The 27,407-nt window shown below is 45.0% G+C and overlaps 1 protein-coding gene across 9 annotated transcripts in view; it reads left to right on the top strand.

Moving 5' to 3' along the window:
- Positions 1-3,691, top strand: part of SVIL (supervillin) — a 109,405-nt gene extending 105,714 nt beyond the window's left edge. For all 9 annotated transcript variants that reach the window (XM_066628021.1, XM_066628025.1, XM_066628027.1 and 6 more), the window contains 3 exons: positions 673-794; positions 2,461-2,616; positions 2,716-3,691. In XM_066628021.1, the coding sequence (XP_066484118.1) occupies positions 673-794; positions 2,461-2,616; positions 2,716-2,802 (365 nt within the window). In that variant the 3' untranslated portion in view covers positions 2,803-3,691. The remainder of the gene's footprint in view (positions 1-672; positions 795-2,460; positions 2,617-2,715) is intronic.
- Positions 3,692-27,407: the final 23,716 nt, after the last annotated feature.

The following is a 27,407-nucleotide window of genomic DNA, read 5'->3' as shown; positions in this document are numbered from 1 at the left end:
GATGCCCACAAAAACCTTTAAAGTATCAGTCTTCATCCAGGGCAATGGAGCATCCAACCCCCCTCCCCCTTTTTCTTTCGCAGGAACTACAGCAGAGCATTTTTGTGTCCAGTATTTATTGATATTTTACTGCATTTCCATGAAACAAGGCAATGTACATGGGGTTCCTAGATGTTCTGCTGTCCAGGCACCAGCCAAAGCTGCTTAGCTTCAGCCAGATCACAGCATCAGGCACCTTGAGGACAATCTGTATGAAGCAGGCTGTAGTTGGATTTATGTTAGCTGGTTTGAAAAAAGACCTGTGCTGGACAAAGGAGATGGTTCTGGCCTTGGACAGCTAGAGTTCTGCCTCAGTATCATCTTTTATGTATAAGAACATAAGAACATAAGAACAGCCCCACTGGATCAGGCCATAGGCCCATCTAGTCCAGCTTCCTGTATCTCACAGCGGCCCACCAAATGCCCCAGGGAGCACACCAGATAACAAGAGACCTCATCCTGGTGCTCTCCCCTACATCTGGCATAGTAGTTTCTCCCATACATCTGGCATATAGTTTGTTTATAAGATTCAGTGCAGAAAATCTCCTGGAGAAATAAGTAGTTCATGAAAGGGGAGGAAAAGACATTGTCAGTACATACTTTTTTTGACTATCTTTTTTTGACTTCCACTAGGAAAGAATGTGAAGAAACCTCCAAAATCTTACTTGATTCATGCTGGCCTTGAGCCTCTGACATTCACCAATATGTTTCCCAGCTGGGAGCATCGAGAGGACATTGCAGAGATCACAGAAATGGTAAATGAACCTTTTGCCATCGCCTTTATCAGCTTTCTAGGCACTGTTGGAAATGTGGGTGCATTGTGCAATCGAGGGGATTAACCTGGATAGGAAGCTTCAAGCATAGCTGGCTTTTGATGGAGGTTTTATTAAATATTAATTTTCCAGGGCTCAAGGACATCGTTTTAAATGTTTGGAGAACAGGATGTTCTCAACTAAAAGATTTATTCACTGGAGTCTAATGACAAAATCTCTGAGCTGATTGGGTCATGGAGTAGTGACTACTGCTTATCTCTCTTGGAAACCTGCTCTCCTGTTTTGTGGCAAGCCAAGGTTTGCAGTAGATGCAGCTTCCTTTTCAAAATATAGCAGATCACTTTGATTACAAATGGGAAGATTAAAAGAAGATGGAGTGCAGTGGCTGACAATGTGGGGGTTTTTGGTGTTGGTAATTAAACTCTTTTCCTGAGTGGGATGACTTTTGGGCTGGTTTATACAATATCTTTTCTGCTTCAGCTTCCCCTCTGTGAAATGAGAGCAAATTGTTTGAAGCTCCTTGAGTAAAATGTGCCTATTACTTCAGAAGAAATAGTGGCATGTCTCTGGATCAGAAGCAGCAGAAGCAGCTTCTTGAACTGCAGCTTACTACATTAATTCACAGTCTTTGTGTTTATCCCTGCAGCAAACCGATGCACACATCATCCCAAGTATATAATTAGGCCAAGTGCAGATAAACAATCTAGGAGCAGAAAATAAGATTTGAACCCAAGATTGCAAAATATAGTCATTTTTTTTTCACTTAGCTACCATAGATGTTGTGTTTTTTTCTCATTAAGCTTTCAGGGTTGGGGTGGGCTAAAAATTGGAGGGTGGGGCTTCAGCTCAGTGATAAAGCACATGTTTTGCATGCAGAAGGTTGACATTACAGGCGTATATGGACCCATGGTCTGACTCAGCATAAAACAGTTTTCTATGTTCGATCAGAATAAATCTCCATGTATTTCAAGGCATAGAAAGTGGAACATTGCTAGCCTTGAAAAAGTCACAGCTGGATTTGTTTAAATATGTATGCACTGCTTTTCAGCTCAAGACTGCAAAGCATCTCACAACGAGATACATAAAATAAAAAAATAAACTCAATTAACATAATAAAAGAAAAAGAGAAACTGCAATCAAACAACCAGTACTGTGCTAATCAGAAATGAGCAGTAAAATAGCAGAACGTACTAAAACACTAGACTGGATTTGCCATGAGAAGCCTTAATTCAAATGGTGTATCACCTGGCACGTCAATGATGCAAATATAGGTGCCTCTCTCACTTCTCAGGAGGCAATCCAGAGAGCGGCATCAGTGGGAAAACACTCCTTGAGGTCACCATCCACTTGATCTCTAAAGGCAAGGGAACCCAGGAAAGGCCTGCAAGTCTTAAGCCAGGCAGTTTCATATGGGTTCTTCAATGGTTCCAAGTTATTTTGAGCTTTATTGGTAACACCAGCATATTGAATTCTGCCAGAACCAAACTGACCTTTTAAAACTGGAATCAAGCCAGCAAGCCCCTGTCAATAGTATGTTTTCAGAATCAGTTGAAGTTTCCAAGCAATCTTTGAACCTTGCAAGAACTGGAATTAAGGGTGGGTTTCTCCCTGTCCCGTAATGACCAGGCCTCAATTCTTTCTTCCCTAGGATTCTGAAGCTTCTAACCAGATCATCCTTGTAGAAGATGTCTTGGCTAAACTGTGCAAAAAGTTGTATCCACTGGCTGATCTCTTAGCAAGGCCCCTTCCTGAGGGAGTGGATCCACTAAATCTTGAAATCTATCTTTCAGATGAGGATTTTGAGGTAAATGGGAAGAAATGACTCACTGTAATCTCTGTATTTGTTGTCGCTTCTGTCTTGCACTTTGAATGCTTCCTTTAACCGTGATCTCTTTCCGTTCAGGCTGCATTGCAGATGTCAAGAGAAGAATATAATGCACTGCCTTCCTGGAAACAAGTGAACCTCAAAAAAGCAAAAGGACTCTTCTAATAGCACATTGGGTGTAATCCAAGGTCTAATGCTGGAGTGGGGTCTATCATTTGCTACACCTCTTGGCCCAACAACAGCAGCATGATGAACAGTGGACATCAGAGTTCACCAAGCAAGCTAGATGTGGTCTGACATTACTAGATTACTGCCTATTCTGAAGTCATGTAATATTGTAAATGTGTGAGAGAACTCTTTGCAAACTTTTTTTTTAACTCAAAGAGTAGGTCGTCTGTATGCCTCGTGTTCTTCTTTGTATGTTTGCAGTAGCTTCTCCGCTGCTGCGACTGATCTTTTAGCTACACACACTACTTGCCATTTGGGTTTTGAAGACATTCTCTTTGTAAAGTGTTATTTTGTTAAAGCTGTGGATTTTCAGAAGAATTTATATTTATATAAAACACATAGGACAACAATGTATTAAACAATGCAATGCATATTATTCACTCTCAAGACTTCAGTGAAGGGTGTTGTTTCGGGGAAAGTAGCTGGATGGCAAAGTGACTTGTTCTGAATTAGTTAAACCAATGAAATGCTCTGTCTCGAGCATTGTGAATGGTTTCTCTGTAACAAATTGTCATTGGTCTCAGTGCTGCTTCCGGTGCTAAACTGAACAAAGCATCACCATGTCAGGTTTCTTACAAAACTCTCTGAGTTCAACTTTGATATACTTTGATATCCCAAAAATGTATAGTGCCTTGTTTTTTTGTGTACAGTTTATATACGAAAGATTGGTCTACTTTTTGAAGAGGGCTCAGAACAGTCTCCTATGCTCTACTTTTATAACGGTAGAAATAAAAACATCTCAGTTTCTAATAACTTGTGTAAACATGAAATGTCTTTTGTGAGAAAGACTACAAAGGAAGCTTCAGAATAAACTCTTAGCAATGCACTGACTTGTCTTTATTCTCATTCACTCAATAAATAATGAATTCCATAATATGTACACAAGATACGTAATATCGCATATTTGCAAAATGTTGTGAGCAAATAGCAGTGTCTGATTCAGAGATAAGTATGTCTTCAACAAAACAAAATCAGTGCACATGATCCAAAGGTATTTTAGTCACTCCCTCCGAGTTCCTGGTGAAAAGAAATAATAAACAGAGGAAAGTTCCATCACAGGTTAAAAACCATGATGACTATGTGCGACTTCTGAGTTTTAGAGGTAGCCTATCTCTGAATACTTGATGCAAGGGAATGGTAACAAATACAGAAATGTTGTCTTGAGTGCCCGTTGAGGCAAATCTGTACTACTTCAGATTATAGACAAGTACTGCCATATTTGAATACGTCATGTAAAAACACCTTGCAAGCAGAAAGCTAACATTTTGGGGGGAAAGGCTGTAATCTCACTGTCTCCTCACTAGACTAGTTTCCTGCTTGCAGAAATGTGAAGGCGTGTGTTTGTAGGGGAATGCATAAAAAAACCATGCAATTCCTTATCTGTGGTATCATCTCATTCTGTTGCATATGTAATCCCAGCCGTAGAGCCCTATCAGTGTCACCATTTTATACAGATGTCTGCACACTCTGAAACTATTGTCATACCTTCAAAAGATTTTTTTTTCTTCCTTGTGAAAATCTCTTCGTAAATATAAAGAGATCCAATTTAGGTCATTATATTTCCATGCTGGCAAATTCAGGAAAGCATGTCCGTAGATGGTAAGAGCTGAATGAGAAACCTTCAAGCCATTGTTACTCTCATTTTCGATGCTGTTCCTGACCTGTAAAAATCAAATTCAATCAAGTGAATTGAGCTGACTGGGTGCAACCAAATGTATGACAGACAAACCCAGATTTTCAAAATATTTGGACTTGGTAAGTACTATCTGAAGATGTCAAAAACTGCATGCAGTCTACAGCTGAAAAGGAAACTAGAAATTATATGCATCTTTCTGTGACATGTGTATTGGTTTGTTCTAAAATACACTGCACTTTGCATTTATGGAAGATGCCTAATCTGGGTGCCCACGTATTACTTATATACCGCTTTTCAACAAAAAGTAGTTCATAAAGTAGTTTACATAGCAAAATTGATTAAAGTTATTGATAGACAAAAATGGATGATTTGCTATGGGAATCCAGATTACTGTTGGGTAGCTTCTCATAAAATGAGTTTACACCAACTCGTCTGGTCATACAAGGAAGGCACAGTGTTACAGGGGGGCAAATGAGCTGGCTACCTCCCCTGTGGGGACAGTGCCAGCAGCCTGGTTCTCCTGCCCCACCCGTTTATCTTTTTTTTTAAGAGAAAAAAGCTGGCAGCTCCACTGGCTTCCGCTTCCAGGGAGGCAGCAAAACGGGAGGCAGCTCCAGGTGGAAAAAGCCCCAGGACCACCTCTATTGAACTGTAGCTCATCTCCATGGGGCTACTTGGGTCTGTGTCCCAAGTGAAATCACAGATGCAAATTTGAACAGCTCATGGAAGGTTGCTGAGGCCAGGGAAAGGGGTTAGGATTTGGTGTGGACTGCTGAGGGTTGTGGAGTTGCAACTTTTTGTGGCAAGTCCTTCTTTAGACTATATAGTGCTTTTCATCAAAAAAGAAAACAGGTTCGCAACACAGCTTACATAGCAAAAACAAAACATGATGTTGAGCCCCTTTGGAACTGTCCAAAAGGAAATACAAAGGAGATATCAGCAATAGTCACTGGGAAGATTCATTCATGTAGATGTCTGCAGGAGCAGTCAGTCATGTGAGACTCTATCTGCAGTCCAAAATGAAACACTCCAGGGCCCATGAGAGGAGGTTCAGGGTACACTGCATCTGAGCCCAGGTTCAAAAAGGGGGCCCCAGAGCCAAAAGAGAGGAACTGGAAATTTCCTGGGATCTCAGAAAATGTTTGCATATATTGTGTGAAGACCAGCACTTGCATTTTGTGCAAGCCTACGTAGTTTTTATAAAATGATTCATAGAATTATGATCCAATCTTCGTATGAAATTATGATCTAATGGAGAAAGGAAGGGGCCCAAGGGAACTTTGTACCCCCAGATAACATTCCTATCAAAGGTTCTATCCAGAACACAGTTTACCACCTCATTCACATTTTGCAAGAACTGTGTTAGCAACAGGATAATCTAATCATCTTAAACTAGCTCTAAAAAAGAAGTCTCTGTTTACTCAGAGAGTAACAGTCATGCCCAGGGTGGTTAGAATCCTGCCTTATTTTTATTGGATTCTGTATTTGGGTTCTGAATACTGTCCTGTGATGCACTTATAGCTGTCTTTAGGATTACTTGAACTTTTCACCTTATTTCTGTTTTGTTTTGGGGTTTCTTCAGACTTTTGTTCTCTGTATTCGGTGTGGGAATTGCCCTGTCTGCGTAGGTGGCCACTTCATGCTCCTGAGGAAGTGGGCCTCTGGCCTACAGCAGTTTGAGCTATAATAAGCTGGTTAGTCTTTAAGGTGTTGCAGAACTCCGTATTTTAAGAACAGACCCTGCTTCTTTGTTCCCCCAAAACAAAGAGGTTTCTTAAAATAAAAGTTTGAAATTAGGCAGCAGGCACATTCCCCTTCCTACTTCAGATAACCCCATGGATGCTATGGGTGTTGGGCACAAGCTTCCTGACTGATGTGATGCCATCTACCTCTTTCTTTGCAAGGGATATAGGCAGAATAGTATGAATTGGGTTTCAGCATGAAGGTTCTCCTTCTTAGTAGAAGGGAGCATTGTTGTTACATGTTTACACTGTCATTCTTCCAGGAGCTCAGGGTGGTATACAAGGTACTTCTCCTACCTCTGCCCATTAGTCTCTAAAGCACCAACCTCTATGGTTTTCTCTATGGTATTTGCCTCTTGTGATGTCACTTCTGGCTTCCGGGAGACTTCCAGGTTTTGTGGCTCTTATTCTAGGGCAACTGACTGTACTAATGAATTGGCTGTCCCTCTTTCTCTACCAGCAGAGCAATAGAGCAGATCAAGATCCATCAGCTGCATTATTGTGTTTCCAGCAACAACCAACCAAATCTGAGCCTCTTCCTCCACAGTTCTGCCAGCAGAGGAAGAGGGACGATTATTCACAGCAGACAGTGGCCCTAAAAACAGAGCCATAGAGTCCAGAAGAGTTTTTCAGCAATTTTCAACCACTGTGCTCCAAACTCCTTCGGCAGGTCTCTAGGTCTTCACTGTCCAGCTACTACACCACCCTGGCTTTTGCCATTACAGTAACTTCAGGTACAATACATCTTACTAATATTACCTAGGGCAGTTTTTCTCAAACTGTAGGTTGGGACCCACTAGGTGGGTCATGAGCCAATTTCAGGTGGGTCCCAATTTCAGTATCAATAACATAGTACCATAGCACTGTTAAATTATGACAAGTACACTGAACAATAAATTGAGGAGAAAGTATTCTGAAAGGTGCTGCTTCAGAATGTAGATTGAAGGGTCATAATTTTGAATGCCCCTCCCTGCATGTAGTAAGCTAGCACATCAGGGAAGAGCGCCACACTGAACTATTTGTTAGTAACAGTATTCCCTCCCTGCTGTTCTGTCTCTTTTGCTTTCTTCTGTTAAGGGATTTGCATACGAGTGTTTGCAGTGTCTCCCTAGGAAGAAAAAGTGTCAAACTGTCAATGCCACTCAGGTTTCAAAAATACTTAGGTCTACATTAGTGGACCTGATGTAGCTCGTCAGCCTTATCTGAGCTGCTATATGAGCAGTGAGCTGTTGTCTGTTTTGTGCAATCTTGTCGGTTGACCTTGCCAGCTATCCTGTTACTTTGCCTGGCGCCTTTGTACAGGCAGAGCAATGCCCTCTGGGCTGAGAGCCAGGAAACCTGGGCTGTTAAATCTGTCGACTTTTCCTAAGGGCATAATTTAGCTGCTTCTTTCCTGCCAAAACCTGGCAATAAAATGGGGAAAGCACTTGACGTGTCACCCTCAACCTGCCAGCAGAAGGGGAAGTGAGATCCAAAAGCATTTTTCCCCCTTGCATTTCCTCTTAAAATGTAGCCTGATGGAACCGAGCTGCAGATGCTGTTTGCGTTTGGCTTCCAATCTGTTGCTCTTTCAGATATTGCCTGGCTGAGACCAGCTTTGAGGTGTCTCAGTGCAAATTCCATTTTTTTTAATCACCTTTGTATCTCTCTATGAAGCTCAGGGGTGCTTATTATCCCACAGATCCTCATGACAATCCAGAGAGAGATTGAGCTTGAGCTTTATGAGGGATTTAAATCCAGTACTCTGTCCACCACGGAATCCATTGCCTGACATGTCCATACTTATGGATGCATGTATTTTGTGGTGTCAGAATAGCTTCATTAACTTATTAAACTCTGGAGCTTCTATTAGTTTGAGGCTTATCTAGCTTGAAATGCCACAGATGTTTCTATCTTCCCCAGGCCCACAAGTGAGTCTGGATGCATGCACACAGCGCAACTGTAAATGGTACCTCTCAAAAGCAGTTATTTTGGTCCTCTCGCTCCACGTGCCTCACAACACCAAGGGGAAAGATGCAGAGGGAGCCGGGAGTATGTGAGTGTAGGGATTCTACAACTGCTTGCTTTTAACAACATACCGTAATTTATGATGACATCTTACAGGAAGCTGGACTAGATGGGCCTCTGGCCTGATCCAGTGGGGCTGTTCTTATGTTCTTAAGAGGTAAGAGTCTCACTTTGACTATAAAGTGGGTGAACTCCAGCATTACTCTAGCTACAGTGCAGGTGGCACAGTAAGTATTGCAGTAAATATTGCCATGTAAGCGGCCCACTCACCCTCTGAGCCATTCTGGGCAGCAATGTCAATGTTTGACAGTAAGTGGGAGGGGCCCCTTACATGGTGTGTTGCAGCACCAGCAATACTTACCACACCTCTCCCACTGTAGCTACACTACTGAATCCCAGTATCCATGCACCACATTGTGATTGTACAAGAGGCCCTCCACACTCCTCATGATAGTCATGAGGCCCAGAGCGTGGAGGGGTTGTCTTGATTCGGATGTATAGCGAGTCGGTTTTGGACTGCAGAGTTGTAGGCACTTCTAAAAGAAAGTATGACCCTGCTAGTTGTCATTATGTCCAAAATACTCATTTGAATACCAGGTCTATTCTGATAGGACTAAGCAAAGGAGGCTTACAAATGCTTACACTCCTGCTAATTGGGTAAGAGGCACTTTTTCAAGTGGGTGCTCCTTTTTTTTTAGCAGGGGGAGAGTAACTGGCCCATCTCACCCCAGCACTGTCCGTTCTAGTGGCTGTCTGCTGGTATTCATTTGCATCTTTTTAGATTGTGAGCCCTTTTGGGACAGGGAGCCATTTAGTTATTTGATTTTTCTCTGTGAACCGCTTTGTGAACTTTTAGTTGAAAAGTGGTATATAAATACTGTTAATAATAATAATAATGTCCACTTTTTTTTTTACAAAAAAAGTAAGACAAAAACATAAGTGATCGGGGAGTACGTAAAGCACTGATTCCCCACACACAAACCTGCCCAAATGTTGATAGATGCTATTGATGTTGCTGGGGGAAGGGCCTTCTCTGCTGTGGCACCCCATCTGTAGAATGCTCTCCCTAGAGATGTTCTCCTGGCACTGTAGTTGAGGAAGGGCATAGGTCAGTGATGGAGCATATGCTTGATCTGCAGAAGCTCTCCTGCACAAGAGCCACTACCAGTTAGAACTGATGCTACTGGACCAGGCCTGAAATCCTGTACATAATCCTATATACCTGGAAATTTATTTTTCACATTTTTATGCCACCCTTCCTCCAAGGAGCTCAGGGTGGGGTACATAGTTGGAGTTTCAACTCCTATTTTAACCAAATGAATAAATGATATCTAAAGCTGCCATTCTAAATCTGCTTCCCTGGGAGTATGTCCCTACTGGGTTCAGTAGGCCTTCTCCTGAGTAGAAATGCATAGGATTGCACTGTAAATCACATAAACCTTGATCTGTTGAACTTATTGTTGAATTCCTGCCTGGAATGTGTAGTGTTGTCAGATGTCTTTGGCTGTGATTAGGAGCCCAGTCCTATTGTTCAACTCCTGCCAGTGCAGTGGCACTAAAATGGTTACTGCTGCTTCCTGTTTTGGGGGGCAGTTTCCTCTGGGTAAGGGAACAATTATTCCCCTCCTGTACCCGTTGCTCGTTCCCTGCCCCCATTACCGCCCCATTCTGCCTTCCCCCCACCCCATTTCACCCTCCATCATTGTCTTTATGTTGCTCCAAGGGCACAGGAAGGTTCCAGATTTCCCACTGACGCTACAGCAGCACATGGCTTCATTCGCTGCCAGAGCACCTTTTATGACTGGCACTGACTTCTTTACAGCACTCAGCAGCAGCACCCCCAGTGGACAGTGAGTATAGGATTGGGCTGTAGATCAGGCTATGGAATTTAATTTCCCCTGGTTAATTTCCAAAGTGTCTTTTGGTTTGATTACTGTAATATTGCAAACAGCCAGGATAGACATTGTTGCCTGTATAGCCCGTCCTATGCCTTGGTGACTTACCGTTAAGAAATGCATTGGCTTTCTAACTCCATAAATTAGATGTTGTTTTTATAATAATGTAGCTGGAGCTGGCAACATTTTATCATAAGTGCCTCCGTTCCAGTGGAAAATCATTGTGCGCTGGATGCCGGATGATGAATTGGGCATCACAATAGAGAGAACGAAAAGAAAAGAAATTGATCTGGCTGATTTTATTTACCAGGAGCTTGTGCGATATTTCACCTTCTAACCCAAATGTCTTTTGCTGCGTTGGTGCTCTGCAATTCATTCAGGTAATGAGGTTTTTGCTCCAGTCATGTCTGAACTGATTTTATTTGCCTGCTTGAGCTCCTTTTGGCCCAGTCGAGGTTCCTCCTGAGTCCCGAGTGCTAAACAGCATTCAGGGGGGTGCTAAAAATACCTGAAACTCTTTCCTGCGTTTATCTTTCCACGTAAGTAGTGGCTTGTCACACTTGGAAGTAAGTTTTTGTCATAAGCATGGCATGCAATACCAAAGGGGAGAGGAACAAGCCAACAGAACCAGAGGCAATGGTGGGGGTGGGAGGTTCCTCATGATTTTGTACATTAATCAGTGCTGATTAATCTCACTCTAATCGGGTGGTCAACTTGAAAACCAGTGGAGAGCACCACGACCCATCTCCTTCTTCAGCGCCAGGCCTCCACAGGCCTCTGGAAGCAACTGGAAATCACTTTCACTAACCCAGAAGTAAACCAGAAGTGACTTTCCAGCTGCTCTTGGAAGCCTGTGGAGTCCTTCTGAGGTCTGTGGAGGCCCAGCACAGCCTCCAATTGCTTCTGGAGGGCTTCAATTTGAAACCAACTGGAAGAGTGGGTGAGATGGCCCAACGCAGGACCCACCAGATATCAGATTGCAACCCTCCAAGTGGGTCTCAACCTACAGTTTGAGAAATCCTGGATTACAGTAATTGTTACTTCCAAGAAGCTGGGAAGGTTCAATAGAGTCTCTGTGATGTTGCCTGCATCATACATGTGAACTGAGTGGTGTACATTCCTTTGTGACTTTTTGCTCTTCTAGCCGATCCCAGAAACTTGTGTGTCTTGCTTCATCATGGGTGCTTTTGTTGCTCTTGGCTTAATATTTCCAGATCATTGTCACTCCGTCTTCCCCTCTCTCTCCCCACCTGTATTTGCTCCAGAACAAAACACTTGATGTCCAGCGTACACCTAGAACACCCCAGACAGACTTCTTCATTACCAGGTCACAGTATGCAGGCTGTATTGATCAGGCACAGTCAGGGCTGGCTCATCCATGAGGCCAACTGAAATGGTTGCCTCAGGCATCTGACTGGGGGGGGGAGCCCATCTTTCTCCACCTTCGTGTCTCCACTGCTGCTCCTTCCAGTTTCTGTTTTGGAAGAAGGACAGAGAAGAAGAGGAAATGTGGAAGGGAAGGGAGAACATTGGAGACTGGGAAAGCAGAGGCCAGCACAGTAAGGAGAGCAGCATTTGGCATGCTGCCTCAGGTCTCAGGAGGTCTTTGGCCAGCCCTGGGCACAGTGAATCAATTTAGTCCTTCCCCCCTTTCCTCTTGGGCTAGGAGAATTCCTCCTGAAGGACTGTGTTTAGAGCACTGCTAGTGAGCTATGCAGAACTCTCTTATCTACCAAAACCTGCACGAAGCCTGAATTCAGTAATCCAGGTTCAACAAACAATGGGGGGGGGGGAGTGTTGCATGTGAAAATTAAGAGGGGTGTCTTAACTCTTTCCAAAACCACCATTTGCCTTCAAATCCCCCTCTTGCAACTGTTCTCCCTGCTGGAGTTTGAAGTATGTAATTACTGCATGAGGTGGAGAGATGTGGCCAGGGGTGGGTGACTGCAGGGGAAAAAGTGGTGGGTTAAGTACCCATCCCCTGTAAATTCGCCTCTCCCCATTCTGTGGCAAAGAGATGAAGTTTGGGTTCCCAAAGATATGTTGGCCATGAATGTTTAGCTCTAACCTTACAATGAGATCAGTCTTGCTCTCTGTCCAGATATACTACCCAGAGAGAAGGAATGACCCTCTTGTATTGGGGCCCATTGGTGGGATTTCAAAAGTGACTAGCAGTGCCTTTGGAGCAGGGGAGGACATTCAAGCACATGCCTGTGCACATCTATCCAAAAGCATGTGCACTGTGTTCAATAGGGTTTTCTCCCAGGGAAATGCTATAGGATTGCAGCCTCAATCAGGAACTCCCCTGATGAGAAGGAGATGTAAATTGACACTGAGAGGCTCCTGAGCCTACCACCCTCTCCATATCTAATCTTCTGGGAGAGGGGGTTGGGGAGGCTACAATTTGTTACTATACCAATTTCCAGCTTATCCTTTCTCCTTTCCTCACAATGTTGTTTTTTAGACTGCAAATAGGATCTCTTCTTCTCAATCGTAATTATATTAAGAATCTCTGTCCAACATCATACTAGTGAAGTGCTTTATAACAAAAAAAATATAGTAATGATAATTATTTAGGGAAAGGAAAAGAAGTGTTTTCCATGTGAGTGGCTAACTCTATTCCAGTTGTTCCCAATCTCCTGGCCCTTTAAGGCAAAGTTAGGACCCAATGGAGGTCCATCACTTCTGGGTCTTCCCTGCCACCCCCACTGCTGACAACCTGGAAAATTGGATAAATAAAAAGCCCCGTAAAATGCCTTTGATGCCTCCTTGTATTTGGCAGCAGCAAAGAGAACCCGGATGTGATGGGTGCCATTGCCTGCAGATCTCCACTGTTTGCCATCCTCCTTTAAGGGAAAAGGATTTTCCAAATGCCGTACCTGGGGGGGGGGGTCATGACCCCCAGGTTAGAAACCGCTGCTCTAAGCTAAGACACTGGCTGCCCAAGGCTGTGATCGTATACACATTGAGCCCAATGAAACTGACTTCTGAATAGACATGCATAGGATTGGGTCTCGCAATCTATGATATCCTGGCTCTACAACCTAGGGCAGAGGTTCTCAAACTGCAACGTCATGATGACCCAGCCTGAGAAGTTCTGCTTGTAGCCCCTTAAGGCATGGGGAAGGGAGGAAAGCAGTAACACGATCCCCAGGATGGTGCCACTGCCAGGGACAGGGGGAATTTCTACTTACCTACTGCCAGCTCCAACATCTGGAAGAGGGGTCAGGGGAATCAGCGGACCCCTCTGCAGAGCTCTCCAAGCCTCCAAACTTCTGTAAAAATTAAAAAAAAGGGGGGGAAAAACCCACTTCAGGTTTCGTGACGAAAACAGGGTTTTTTAAAATAACTTTTTACAGAAACTACTGAGGGGTTCGCAGACTCCCCCCAGGAGGCTGGAGCTGGTTGTAGGGAAGTAGAAACCCCCCCTTGTCCCTGGCAGCAGCGCCATTCTGGGGGTCGCATTACTGCCTTCACCCCTCTCCTGCAACAACTTACCTAGGTTTAAGAACCGCTGACCTAGGGGATGCTGCAGAATACTTTGGACATGACATCCAAAAAAGTGCACATTCTGCCTCCATAATGGGACCCAGAGTTATTTATTGTACATCACATTGATATTCCAGCCTTCAGCATATTATTGCCTGGATCTTAAGTGTTTTGTCTGTTACATTTATATCCTGCTTTTCTTCTATCTAGGGTGGTTTACATCTTGGCAGTTATCTAACTATAGGCTATGTCAGATGCAAGGGAGGGCACCAGGATGCAGGTCTCTTGTTATCTGGTGTGCTCCCTGGGGCATTTGGTGGGCCGCTGTGAGATACAGGAAGCTGGACTAGATGGGCCTATGGCCTGATCCAGCGGGGCTGTTCTTATGTTAACCAGGCTCTGACTACCCTAGAGCTGCTGTGCTTCAGCAAAGTGGCTGCAGTCTGTACTCCCAAGAGTGAGAACATGCGCTGAGAGAAATGAAAGCTATGATTTGCAAAAACTCACATTCTGTACCCAGTAGCATATTCCTAGTGACGTCACTAGAGACTCACGTTAGTGATTTTCCTTTACACGCCCTTATTGTTTTTTCAATGATTTTCCTTCAAGTTCTGCTTCCTTTAGAAGTTTTAGGTTACTGTACTGTAGCTAACAATAGAAAAGGTGTTCCTAAGGATTTCCTGATGTGGGAGCAGCCTACATTTCAGTGCCAGTCTTGAACCTACTGATAAACTTCAGAAATCCCCCAACTTTAGAGGCAAAGATTAAAGGCAATGTGTGATCATTTCAACCAGTGTTAGTTGTCGGAGGGTAGGTACATCTGTCACCCAGGACCACAGACAGATGTCCAGAAAGTGGAAAATAATTCACTAGAACATAGCAGTGGTTTCTAAGGTGATATCCTTAAATCCAGCATTTCAAATTCCCGGAGTTTTACCAAAGGGAAGAGAAATATCCTTTAAAACCTAAGGCTCATTCACTCAGACAGGAAGTCATAAAAGTATCTATCAGTTTCACAAACAAGCTGTATTCTGAGACTTGGTCATACAGTGATCTTGGACAGATGTGAAATGTTCAAATCGAGAATTCAATTTGTTAGTCTCTTGGGGGAAAATGGGTAGGATGAAGTTGAGTGCATTAGGATGTTCACATGATTCTCTGAGGCCCAAATTCTAACCAACTTTCCAGCACTGGCATAGTTGTGCGAATGGGATGTGTGGTGCATCCTGCAGTTGGGTGGCACTCATGGAGGCCTTGTCAACATAAGGGAATGCTTCTTCCCTTACCTGGAAACTGCATTGCCCTTATATGAGTGCTGGAAAGTGGGTTAGGATTGTGCCCTAAATGTGTTGCCATTGACAAAGCCATCTTGAATTCTACATGCAGAAGGTTCTTGTGAATTAGTCCACTTATTAAGAATTAACCAAAGGTAGTAAGAAAAATCAAGAATTCCACCAATGCAGGGATGCACCAGGAGGGTGAAATTCTCCCACATGTCCAGTAGATGGAGTCTCAGGCTAATTAAGAAGCTGGGTGGATCTTGCCAGGGTGAGTGCTAGCTTGGTCCGCTCAGAAACAAGGGATTGCGTTTGACACCAGCAAGCAGAAGAAAAGGCTGATCTAAAGCAGTTGTTCAGGTTTCCGCATTAGGGAAAGATGTGCGGCTGTGGTGTGCTGCATGAGAACAGTCTGCAGTACTTTTGGTGACACCATCATAGAATCTGCTAAACGGCGACGATAGAAAGAAACACGGACTAAGCTTGGGTTGAGAATTTCATTAGTTTTACTGAGGCATCTCCAAGGAGCCCCCATGTGGTCATCTGTAAGAATAAAGTAGCAGCTAGAAAATGTGTGACCAAATATAGATTGCGTGGAGGTGTTCAATGTGTGAGTTGGTGCTTTCATTGGAGGATTGTGGGGGACGGGAGATATATATTTTTTATTTATTTTTCACATTTCTATACCACCCCTCCTCCAAAGTGCTCAGGGCGGTGTACATAGCTGCTCCCCTCCTTTTTGTCCTTACAATAGCCCTGTGAGGTAGGTGAGACTGAGAGAAAGTGATTGGTCCAAAGTCATCCAGCAAGCTTCATGGCTGAAGGGGGATTTGAACCTGGATCTTCTAGGTCTAAATCCACTACACCACCCTCCGTATCACATATTGATGTGATCACACAAATTGCCATAGCTCCATAGGTGAAGGTTGCATGTGGAAGCATGATTCCTGCTGGTTTGCAAGCCCACTGATTCCATACACTTTACAAGAAAACTCACAGGTTGGAGCACCAGAAGTCTAAAGTGAATTGCATAGTTATGTAAAATTATTTTTTTTAAGGAGGTCACCAAGACATGACTATCTCCCCTTATGGTAAGCAGACTTGCAGTAGTGTCCGGGTGGTACAGTTACACATTGCACTGCCCTACAAACAGCTAGATTTCAAGCAGTTTATGCAATGGCTTTTGATTCTACAGGGCAGGGTCACTTTTCACAAAGCAGTTTTGTGCCCAAAAAACAACGTTAAAAAATATTTAACATCTAGCGGAAACTGGTCCTAATGATCAAGCTGCTTTCGGTTATGTGTATCTCCCATTAGGTGTATCGTAAATTCCTTCTCTTATTGTACCTGCTTTCCTGGAGAAAACTGCCACTCACTGCACTAGTGGTGTACAGTAGGATTTTCCATGTGTATCCTGCTTTCACAATGCTAAATGCCACAATTTGTACAGTTCAATGAATTTATTTTTAAAATGTATAAGCTGTCACCAAATCAGTTTACCTCTACTGTTCCATTGAAAGATACATGCAAAACAACAGAGCCAATCAAAAGCCATAATAAGAGTCATTCTTCAGGGGAAACAAACAACTGATCCAATTCAAGGACAACTTAACCTACTTAACAAATCTACAAAAGAGAAAGGACAGAGGAAACTGCTGACTGCTGAGTCAGGCCACTGGCCCAATATTGTCGACACTGGCTAGCAACAGCTCTCCAAAGTTTCAGGCAGGAAATGAAACTGCATCTGCATACAAAGAAAGTGCTAGACAAGCATCCCAAGAGAGAATGTTCTCAAGTATGGACACCACAACCAAGGTGTGTCCATGTATCCACTGCTGCACCTCAGATGAAGGTAGTAGGGCAGAGCAGAGCCTCCTAGCAGATCTCAAAGAGCAAATAAGATGATGCATGAGCTGGTGGTCCTTGAGAAAACTGTCTTTAAATACCTTGGTGGTCCTTTAGATACCTTGGATTCAGTGGCTTCGCTAGAGGGGTGCGGGACACACTGGGTGACATGCACAGGGGGGGTGACACAACTACTGGCCAAAATTTTTGTATCTTATTTTTGAATAGAATGATCATGTTATATATCATTGGATACAGAATTCCATGCAGAATGCAATGAAACAAACCACATTGAACTATCTATATTCTATCAAAATCTATAGTCAAAAAAACCAACGGAGAGAGGCAATTATACATCACCACACCCACCATTCAGTGTGTGTCCCCTGCCCACTGCAGGGGGTGACATGCTGGCCTCTGGCAGCAGGTGGTACCTAGATCCATGCCACTGCTTGGATCTAAAACATTTAGGGCTTTGAAGATGAAAACTAAAACTGTTAATTAGAATTCAATTCTAATGCTTGCCAGTGCCAGCACAGTGCTGATTCAGCAGCATGAATTCAGCAGAACAACTGCTGGTGCAGATGATTACTGTGTCAAGCGACGCAGGTTTTGGGGTAGGTAGAATGGAGGCAGCAAGGGGTGTAACTGGGCAGGGGAGGGCAAAATGGGGTGGATCGGACCCAGGAAGATGCCTTGATTAGCCGAGGAAGCCAATTTTTCTGGCACAGATTTGAGTAGCCCCATTGGAACACTATAAGGAGTAAAGGAACAAATCTGAGGGGACCTACAGCCATGCTGCCCCACTGTGCCAGTACTAGTTAGGATTGGGCTGCCCAACTCAGAAATGCACTAGAAGTTTCTTTCTTTCTTTTATGGTCATTGGCCAGAGCTTCAGGCAATTTCCAAGGAAGGACTTTGTGCAAGTATAAAGCTGGCACAGCAAGGAGAGGTCATAATTAGAACGTGTCTCTGTGATGGCTACATTCTTACTTGTAAGGAAATTGTTTTCTGGTGGGGAAACATTCAGAAATGGCTTGCTCCTCACTACAGCCTGAGGTGGTGCACTCTACCTCCTCATTGGGCTGTGTATGTAGATCAAGCCTAAGCTGCTGACTGAGCTGAGCTTTCCAATGGGAATATCCCAGCTCACACACACAGGCCCAAATCCTAACCAACTTTCTAGCACTGCCCCAGCTGTGCCATCCGGGCATGTGCTGCATCCTGCAGTTAGGTGGCAGTCACAGAGGCCTCCTCAGGATAAGGAAATGTTTGTTCCCTTACCTCAGTGTTGGAAAGTTGGTTAGGATTGAGCCCTCAGGAACGCCACTATGCCATGCCACTGATTCTCATGAATGTGTAATTCATGACAGGAGTCCACATTCGGTATTTGGGAATGAACTGAAATGTTTCCAGCAGGGGCTTTCTTGTAGGCAGGAAGGAAGCAGCCATGACTCTAGCAGGAGAGGGAACCCATCATCACTCACACTTTACACTTGAGCAGGGTCGCAGCTTGACAGTTTACATGCAGTCCTAGACCTGGGCTCACAGCAGTGTCCCACTCTGCAACTGTCAGTAAATTGTGATCCCCCCCCCCCCCACTTACAAGTGAGTAAGCTCAGCCACAAAGCAGTTCACAGACACGGTCAAGGGTAACTCAAGCAAGTACAGCCAATGCTAGTAATACTTAGCTGGAATTTCCCTTCCTCGTCATGCCACGGCATTACACAATTGGACAGGAATTGGGTGGAGGGGAGAGGTATTTCCGTTCACAGAGGCCCAGGGTGCCCATCCAAAGAGCAGCTCATGAAGTCATTCATGAGGCACCTACAGACTGGCAGGCTAGGAAAGGTAGCTTCCCCCTCATAAATTTGCCTTTGTGTTCTGGGTTCCTTGGTGGCACTGAGGAAAAGATGTTCCTTGGACTCCACAATTCTAACTTTTAGAAACATGTCTGTGTTAGGGCTACCATGTTTCTTTTCAGTCAGGGTGCTTGAACCTTTTCTTACTGTAAAACAGCCAGAAATTTAGCTACCAGAGATTTCCCTGTTGAATTTCTGTCCGTCATGCTGTGCTTAAGGGCTTAAGAGCAGCTCACAGACAGACAGAGAGAGAGAGAGAGAGAGACCTTCCAGCAGTGGCTCTCAAAGAGAGGTGAATTTTCCTAGGGAGGCAAGGACGCTTCCCAGAGAATTTCTCTGGACTGAGTGACTTAAAACACAGAGTGCCAAAAGATAACCTGATAGCAACAGTCTGTTATGCACAAAATGAAGCACTGGATACGCCAAAAGGAAGCTTGCATTCATATCTTTTTTAACATTAAAAACCACGGGAATTGCATAAATGAGGCCTCGAGGCTGCAATTCTAAGAACACTTGCTTGGAAATCGCCCATTAAAATCAGCAAGACGTACTTCCAAGAAAAAGAAAAGAATATATTTTGCAATACAGGTTACAGCTCGGAAAAGAATCAAGTACAGCCTTAAGAGTTGCCTTGAGGATGGAGGAGGGAAGAGAAAGAAGGAAGATCTAGGTGGCTCATGGTGTGTGTGTGTGTGTGTGTGTGTGTGTGTGTGTGTGTGTGTGTGTGTATGTTCGATTTCTCATGCTGAACCCTCTCTTGAAAGGCAAGCAGTTGGCATGTCCCGTCAATGAATCAACAGTGGTACTCATCTGGAATGCATCAGCCCAAGCGCTCTGGTTCACAGCTGTTGTGAAGGGATTGCTACATTTTTTCATTCTTAAGATGCTCCGGAACAGGTTTCCATCCATCCATATCTGACACTAAATATAACCACCACCACCACCCTCAAGCCAAATTCCCAGTCCTCCTCCCTTTGAGTCATCATCAGATTTGGAAGGCATTTTTACCACAGGGGAACTGGAAGGAGGGGCTAGAAGGAACTGAAAGACAGAATATATTGGTTTTGAAAGTATAAAACAGCCAACTCTGCAACTTCCTTTACAGCAAGTGTTGTTATTGAGCTGGGAAGCAGAATGGAAATTCCAATCTCTACCCCCATCTCTCAGTGCAGCATAAGACTGTCTTCTCCCAAATGTACGTGCCTGTCAATTCAGGTCAGCAGTAGACCATACTGTGGCTGGGCTGATCTAGCCATCAGTGTTTAGTTGGATGCTCACCAGATTGGGGGCCCTCTCTGTGTTTGCATCCCAACATCAAAACTCCCTCTCTCTCCACGCTAATCTACACATATTTTAGTGAAAGCTAATGAGAGTTGTTTTTTTCTGACTGCAAATAGCACAAGGATGGGGGGCGCGCAATCCCAGTTGGAAACATGGTGGGGGTAAGGCTTTCAAGCCCCCTTCTCCCTCTGCCATGTATGCACCATGCTTTGCCCCCTTCATGATGTTAAATTTCTAAAAACAAGAGCAAAACAGAAGCCCAAACACATGTTACACACAATGTGCAGTATGGTCCTCATACACAACAGGATTTTATACAGTTACTGGTGATGGTACTGAAAAGCTCTTAGTTCCTGGTATAGCAAGTGACTTTGTGAGTCAGGTAGTTTTCAGCAAATCAACACAAGTCTCGGGCTGGAAGAGGAGTTTACATTAGAGTGATTTTGAAATATGATTGTAAGTGACCTCCGGATCCAGAGGCCATATGTCACTGAGTGTCAGTTGCTGGGAATGACAGTAGGACAGTATTCTGGGCTTCCTGAAGGACTGTGGTGGCCCACTGTGGGGAACAGGATGCTGAACTGTAAGGACCCTTGAACTCTTCTTATGAACACAAGGATGGTTTCTTTGTAGGTGTTGAGTCATACAGAGCAGGAAGTGGCTGGAGCAGATGTCTTCTAAACAGCAGAATTGGAAAAAAATTGACATCAATACAGTAAAAATGCAGGAAGCTGGAAAGACAGCCAGATTTGGCATGCTCAGACTTTAACCCAGTGATTTTCAACCTTTTTTGTCACATGGTGCACTGAGAAGATATTAAAATTGTCAAGGCACACCATCAGTTTTGGACAATTGACAAGGCACACCTTTCTGTTGGTGGGGGGCTCATATCCCCAATGGTCCTATTAATAAATGGCCCTCCACCAAATTCCCATGGCACACCTGGGGACCATTCGCAGCACAGCAGTGTGCCACAACACGGTGGTTGAAAATGGCTGCTTTAACCTTTGGCTTTCTTGATATTCTGAAAAAGTTGGCTGTACTTTGGTCAAGAGAGATATTAAAATAAATATACAGACCAGCATGCATTGATTCTCCATTAGAGATGTCTGCAGACTTCTACTGAAATGGGAACCACAGCAACTCTTTGCACTTATATCTAGTGAGGGACAAGAACATGGATGAAAAAAATTTTAAAAAATGAATGAATGTCAAAGCATAGCCTTAAATAGCATGCAAATGTATAATAATTCCTTGTATAAACTGCATAAACAATTAGCAGGAATGTGCAAATTCATCATGGTTAGGTTTGAATCGAGTCTCAAGTCCCACCCCCTTTGACTTAACTCATATGCAAGTCCTAATGGGTGGCTGTGGGGGCTTGTCCAGAGCCCTTCACTGACTCGTTTTGACTCATGATCCAAGTCTTTTGCCAAGAAGCGGCAAGCGGGAGGAGGATCACAAGCGGAAGCTGGGAGTCATACCAGTATGACCCAATCCTTTGCAACTCTACTCAGAAGTAGTTCCATTGTGGCTGGTCATTCAATGAGCCCATCAGAGTCATGCCATGAGTTTCTATTGGATGGCTAGGAACTCTCTCTCTCCCCCCCCCCCACTTTCTCCCCTCACTCATTCAGGGGGGAAAAAAACCCTGTGTCCAATAAAGCAGGAGTTTATGGCTTACCTTGGTAAGTCCTGTTCCTGGTGGAGACGGGGCATTCCTGACAGATGGGAATGTCCCTCATCGCATCCTGTAGGCAGGTCAAAATCCAAAGGGTGGAGCTCCCTGTGCGTGGGGACCAGGACCCAGATTGTTCCTGCCTCACACACAGGCTGGTCACCCTTTGGAGCTCTCCTGTACAGCATGCCTTTTTTCTCCTCTCCCATGCTTTCTCCTCCCCCCCTCCTCGGGCTGGTCGACTGGGATGGCGGGAGGCTTCTCCGGAGCAGGCAGGCACGCTCCACTCAGCAACGCTTCCAGCCTGGGACATTCTCATCTGTCAGGAATGCCCCCTGTCTCCACCAGGGAATCATCAGTTCCTTCAGAGATGGACAAGAGAGACTGCTTCCACCTCCCCCCTTGCTCGATGCAAAACCAAAACATTAACCTTTCCCTGCCTCCTGACTAGAACTTCTCTGCTGCTTGCCTGGACTGAATGATGGCCCCACAAGTAAGCCAGTGCACCCAGACTCAAGTCTGGCATCTCATCTGAGGCCCTGGTTGACCTCTGGAATGGGGAAATGACTAGGGCAGTGGATGAGATTGCTCCGGAGCTACCTCTGCCACGTCACAGACTTTGAGCGGCTGCTTGGTTTACTGAAGAGCTGCAAATGATGAAGCGACAGGCGCCTAGAGTGATGGTGGCAGAAAACTTGTGATGAATCCGATCGGACATGGAGTAGAGCTCATTACAGAGCCTATTCAATGACAGTGGTAGCAGCGAAGAGATCTTTTTTCTCTGCTACCATTGCATCTGCTGAGAACCGTTCCACAGAGCTGTTCCGTGTGGTACGGGGCCTTCTCCATCAGGCCCCTCCAGTAGACCAGGAGGAACACATGGTCAGGCACTGTGGTGTTTGCACAACATTTCGCAGATAAAATTGATCGTATTCGTCATGACTTGGATGCCACATTGACAATGTCTCACGATGTCCCCTTGGCAACTGCTTGTCCGGTGTTGTGGGATTCTTTTCAGCCTGTACAGTCTGAGGATGTGGACAGACTCCTTTGGAGTGTGAGGCCATCGGCCTGCCTGCTTGACCCTTGCCCAGCTTGGCTGATAAGAGCTGCCCAGGGTGGACTGGCTGAGTGGACAGGGAGGGTGGTAAACTCTTCCTTGATGGAGGGGACGTTACCTTGCGTTTTGAAACGGGCGGTGGTTCGCCCCCTCCTGAAGAAGCCCTCCCTGGCTTCCACTGTATTAGACAACTACCGGCCAGTCTCTAACATCCCGTTTCTGGGCAAGGTAATTGAGTGGGTGGTGGCGTCTCCAGAGGTTCTTGGATGAAGCGGATTATCTGGATCTTTTTCAATCTGGTTTCAGGCCAGGCTTTGGGATGGAAACCCCCTTGGTCACCTTGGTGGATGACCTACGCCGGGGACTGGACAGGGGGAGTGCATCCCTGTTGGTCCTGCTGGACCTTCTCAGCAGCTTTTGATACCATCGACCATGGTATCCTTCTGGGCCGAATGGCCAAGCTGGGAGTTGGAGGCATTGTTTTGCAGTGGTTCCGCTCCTACTTGGAAGATCGGTCCCAGATGGTGGTGCTGGGGGATGCCTGTTCGACACCCTGGCCCTTGAGGTGCGGGGTGCCACAGGGTTCAATTCTGTCCCCCATGCTATTTAAAATTATATGAAACCACTGGGAGAGGTCATCTGGGGGTTTGGAGTGGGGTGCCATCAATATGCTGATACCCAGCTCTCTCCTTTCATCCAGACTCCAGGGTGGTAGTTGAGGTCCTGGAGCGCTGTCTGGAGGCAGTGAGGATCTGGATGGGGGCTAACAAGCTGAAATTAAATCTGAATAAGACAGAGGCTCTCCTGGTTCGGAAATCCTCGATGCAGATCCTGGAGTATCGGCCTGCACTGAATGGGGTTGCACTCCTCCTGAAGGAGCAGGTCCGCAGCTTGGGGGTCCACCTGGACTCACAGCTGCTCCTGGATTTCCAGGTGGCGGCTGTGGCTAGGGGGGCCTTTGCTCAGCTTCGGCTGGTGCGCCAGCTGCGGCCGTACTTGGATCATGCAGACCTGGCCACAGTGATCCATGCCACAGTGACATCGAGGCTAGATTATTGTAACACGCTCTATGTGGGGCTGCCCTTGAAGACGGTTCGGAAACTGCAACTAGTGCAGAATGCAGCGGCCTGTGTGGTTACTGGAGGTAGGCAGTTTGACTCAGTCAGTCCACTTCTCCAGCGGCTGCACTGGCTGCCCATTCATTTCTGGGCCCAATTTAAGGTGCTGGTTTTGACCTTTAAAGCCCTAAACTGCTCTGTGCCAGCGTATCTTAGAGATCGCCTACTGCCGTACAATCCGGCTCGTCCTCTTAGGTCATCAGAGAAGGCCTTTTTATAAGTGCCGCCGCCTAGGGAGGTATGTGGGGCGGTGACAAGAAATAGGGCCTTCTCAGTAGTGGCACCAACACTGAAATGGAATTCCCTTCCCCTTGACTTAAGAACTGCTCCCTCTCTTGAAACTTTTTGGCGAGGCCTGAAGACCCTTCTGTTTAGACAAGCCTTCTGAGTTCCTGGCCTTTTTAACATCTTTTAATATCTTTTTTAACATCTGGTTACAGGCCTGATCCTTTTCTAATTGCTGCGCTATGCTCTTTTACCTGGTTATTTTTTTCTTATCTGACTATTGTTTTTATGATGTTATGTTTTTATGTGTTTTTAAATTATGTTTTGTAAGTTGTTTTTTAACCTTGTTTGTAAGCTGCCTTGAATCCCTTCAGGGAGAAAGGCGGGGTAAAAATTAAGTTAATAATAATAATAATAATTAGTAATTCGTGTGTGGGGACTCACTTTCAAGGCAGTGGCCTCAGACTTGAGTCAGTGCCAGAGTCATTGACACACCTGGCTGAAGTGTATGCGAATCAGCAAAAATCACATGCTTTTGCGACTAGGACCCGAGTCACCTGAATTGAGTTCCCATACCTGACAATTAGCTTTGAATGAATAGTTTGAGAGAGTCTCTGAAATTTTGAGCTCATCTCTGGAAGGCATGGGTGCTTTGGGACCCAACCTTGTAAGATTAAAAAAAAAATGCTGGATAGTGATGCTGGAACATTTTTTGTCTCTATAAGTTGTTCCCAGGATTTATAGATGGGGCTTTCAGGTTTCTTTCCAGAGGTGTAATTCATAAACCATAAGTACCTGCCAGCAGTTTCTTTGTTGGCAGATGTAAGATGACTGGCCAGGTTCCTGGAATTGCATTCATAGGCCATCTTTTGGCCCAACAGTTGGAAATAAATATGATCAATGAGAAGAAGCACAGATTGGGAAGATCTAACAGGAGTGCTGATGGGGAATGGTTATCCCTATGGAAAGAAAGAATCATACATTCCTTTGTCCAGGGGTGGTGGTGGTCCATAACATTTGAAATAATGAAGGCTGGTTGTATAGGTACAGTTTTTCTTTTCTTTCTTACATTCCTGCAATCCTCTTTGACTCAAGAGCAGCTGCATAATGAATGCAAACCCATTTGGGTGTTGGATTTCCACCAAGTGAGAAAGCCCCATAACTTAATGGACAAAAAAATGGAAGCTCTGCCTGCCATTCAGGTTTCAACAGCACCTGAAACCAGCCATAGTCCTGTTTTGTTCAGCAGGCTGTGGGTTTCCACAGGAGCCAAGCTGGGTAGCGCCAGGAGGTCAGGGCTGGGACTATCTGTTTTGATCACCTTCTATACTGGCTAAGAAGAAAAAAGTTATTCCAGAGAATTATGTTTTCTACTCCTAGCTGCTGGGTGAATGGGGAAGAGCTAGGAAAAGAAATCAAGGTTAAAATACTGTGAGATTTCCACATCTAAAAAGATAAACATCTGGCACTAGTTTTAACAGTAGTGGAAAAGAAAATAGTCTGGATTATAGATGTGGCAACACCTGAGATGCATGGAAGGCACATAGATGTGGCACATGGAAGACAAAGAGTCAGCACTGAGTTCCAGAAGTAATAAATATTATTGCCTTCAGGACACTGTGTGAATCACTTGGCACTTTAAGATCTATTTTAGTGCTCTTTTTGGACTGCGTAGCACTCTTCCTTCTTAATTCTGTGAATTTGCTAGAGGCCATGGCTCTGCTGCCACTCCTTTCCATTATCACCAAAGATGGTACCTGCTGTGTGCATCCAGTGCTATGCATGGTAAATTGGTGGTGATGTCCCTATGCATCTGGATTCATTTTATTCATTAAATCTGGGATGAATTTTAATCAGCCTTCGTGGTACCATTGTGAGCCAGTTTGATCCTTTTGGAAAAAAGGGATTTGATTGATTGACTATAAGTGCAATCCAGAGCACTCTTTGGGCCAGCTCACTGGGAACTGTCACAAATATGCTATAAGGCATGTCTGAGGTAACTTCGGAGTAAGCAGGACTGGCTCAAGGATGTGCACTGGCCCATGGAGGCCGGATTTGGCCTCTGGAGTGCAGCAGGAAGGTAAGGTTGCACTGGCCTAGGGCAGCCAGTGTGGGGGGTGGGAGAAACTGGAGCATTTGGGGCAGGGGGAGCACCAGTGGGCAGATTGGGCCTGGGAGGTGGTTGGGACTAGCTTCCAGCACTTAGGCCTGATCCTAACCCCCTCCTGAGCAGCCCAGCCCATTATCTAAGGCTGCTCGGATCTACGCCAGCAATTTCAAGTCAGCCATTACAGTGGCTGGGGCATTACCTGGGGTAAGGGGACAAGACTTCTTACTCTTACTCTGGGTTGCGCTCCATCCACCTCCAACCTTGCGTAGGCCAGCCAGCTGACCAGCCTGTTCAAGCATAGGTCAGGATTGGACTGCCTATTTCTCTTCCACAAGCTCAGCGCCAACGTCCAGGGCAAAGAGACACTCCCAGCAGACACCACTATGGATAACAAGTTACCTTCAGATCCTGAAAGTCCCTCCCATTTGCCCAAACACAGAGACTTCTGGCACCACCAATATGAATTAACATGTTTGTTCCAGGATTCAGTACGGACTTGCACACATATGAATGTGTGTGCCCCCCCACACCCACACACATACATGCACACACTGTCTATTGCAGTGATTTTCAACCTTACTTATCTCACGGCACACTGACAAGGCACTAAAATTGTCAAGGCACACCATCAGTTTTTTGACAGTTGACAAGGCACACCCCTTGACAGCAAGGGCTCACATCCCCCAGTGGCCCTTCTAACAAATGACCCACCCCCAAACTCTCATGACACACCTGCAGACCATCCATGGCACATCAGTGCTTGAAAATGACTGGTCTATTGCGTCTTATTCTGTGGGACACAATGAGGGGTGTCTAGACTGATTAAGAGTCTCTTTTCCACTTACACAAATTACAAAAAGCAAATGGAAAAAATCCTTTTTGCGGTGGCTGTTCCCGGATGAGCCACAATTTCTAATTTTTTTTCTAATTTGTCTATTGTGCTCTGGGAAAGGCACCAGACAGCAATTGTAAGAGAGCAACCCATGCAGCTGCCAGCAAGAAGACAGCACTATTTAATTCCCCTTGAAGTCCACAGTACAACATGATTGCTCTTGACAGTGAGGGAGCGAGTACTGGGAAAGTGGGCAGAGGACCAGCCCTTCTCCTGGAAGAAACATGGCTATTGACTGGCCCTGAGTCTCCTCTCCCTCACAGGCTCATTGGGCATATCTAACCTACATTGTTCAACCAGTTTCACAGCAATTCCTTCTTCCCAACCAGGAAACTATTTACATAGGAAGTTACTTTTTACTGCAGCGATTTTCAACATTTGATCTTCTCATCGCACACTGACCTCTATCGTCTTCTCTATGCATC

This window comes from Tiliqua scincoides, chromosome 5 (genome assembly GCF_035046505.1).
Source record: "Tiliqua scincoides isolate rTilSci1 chromosome 5, rTilSci1.hap2, whole genome shotgun sequence".
NCBI lineage: Eukaryota > Metazoa > Chordata > Lepidosauria > Squamata > Scincidae > Tiliqua > Tiliqua scincoides.
The sequence above is the reverse complement of the archived record's forward strand: the minus strand, read 5'-3'. Positions and strand labels throughout refer to the sequence as shown.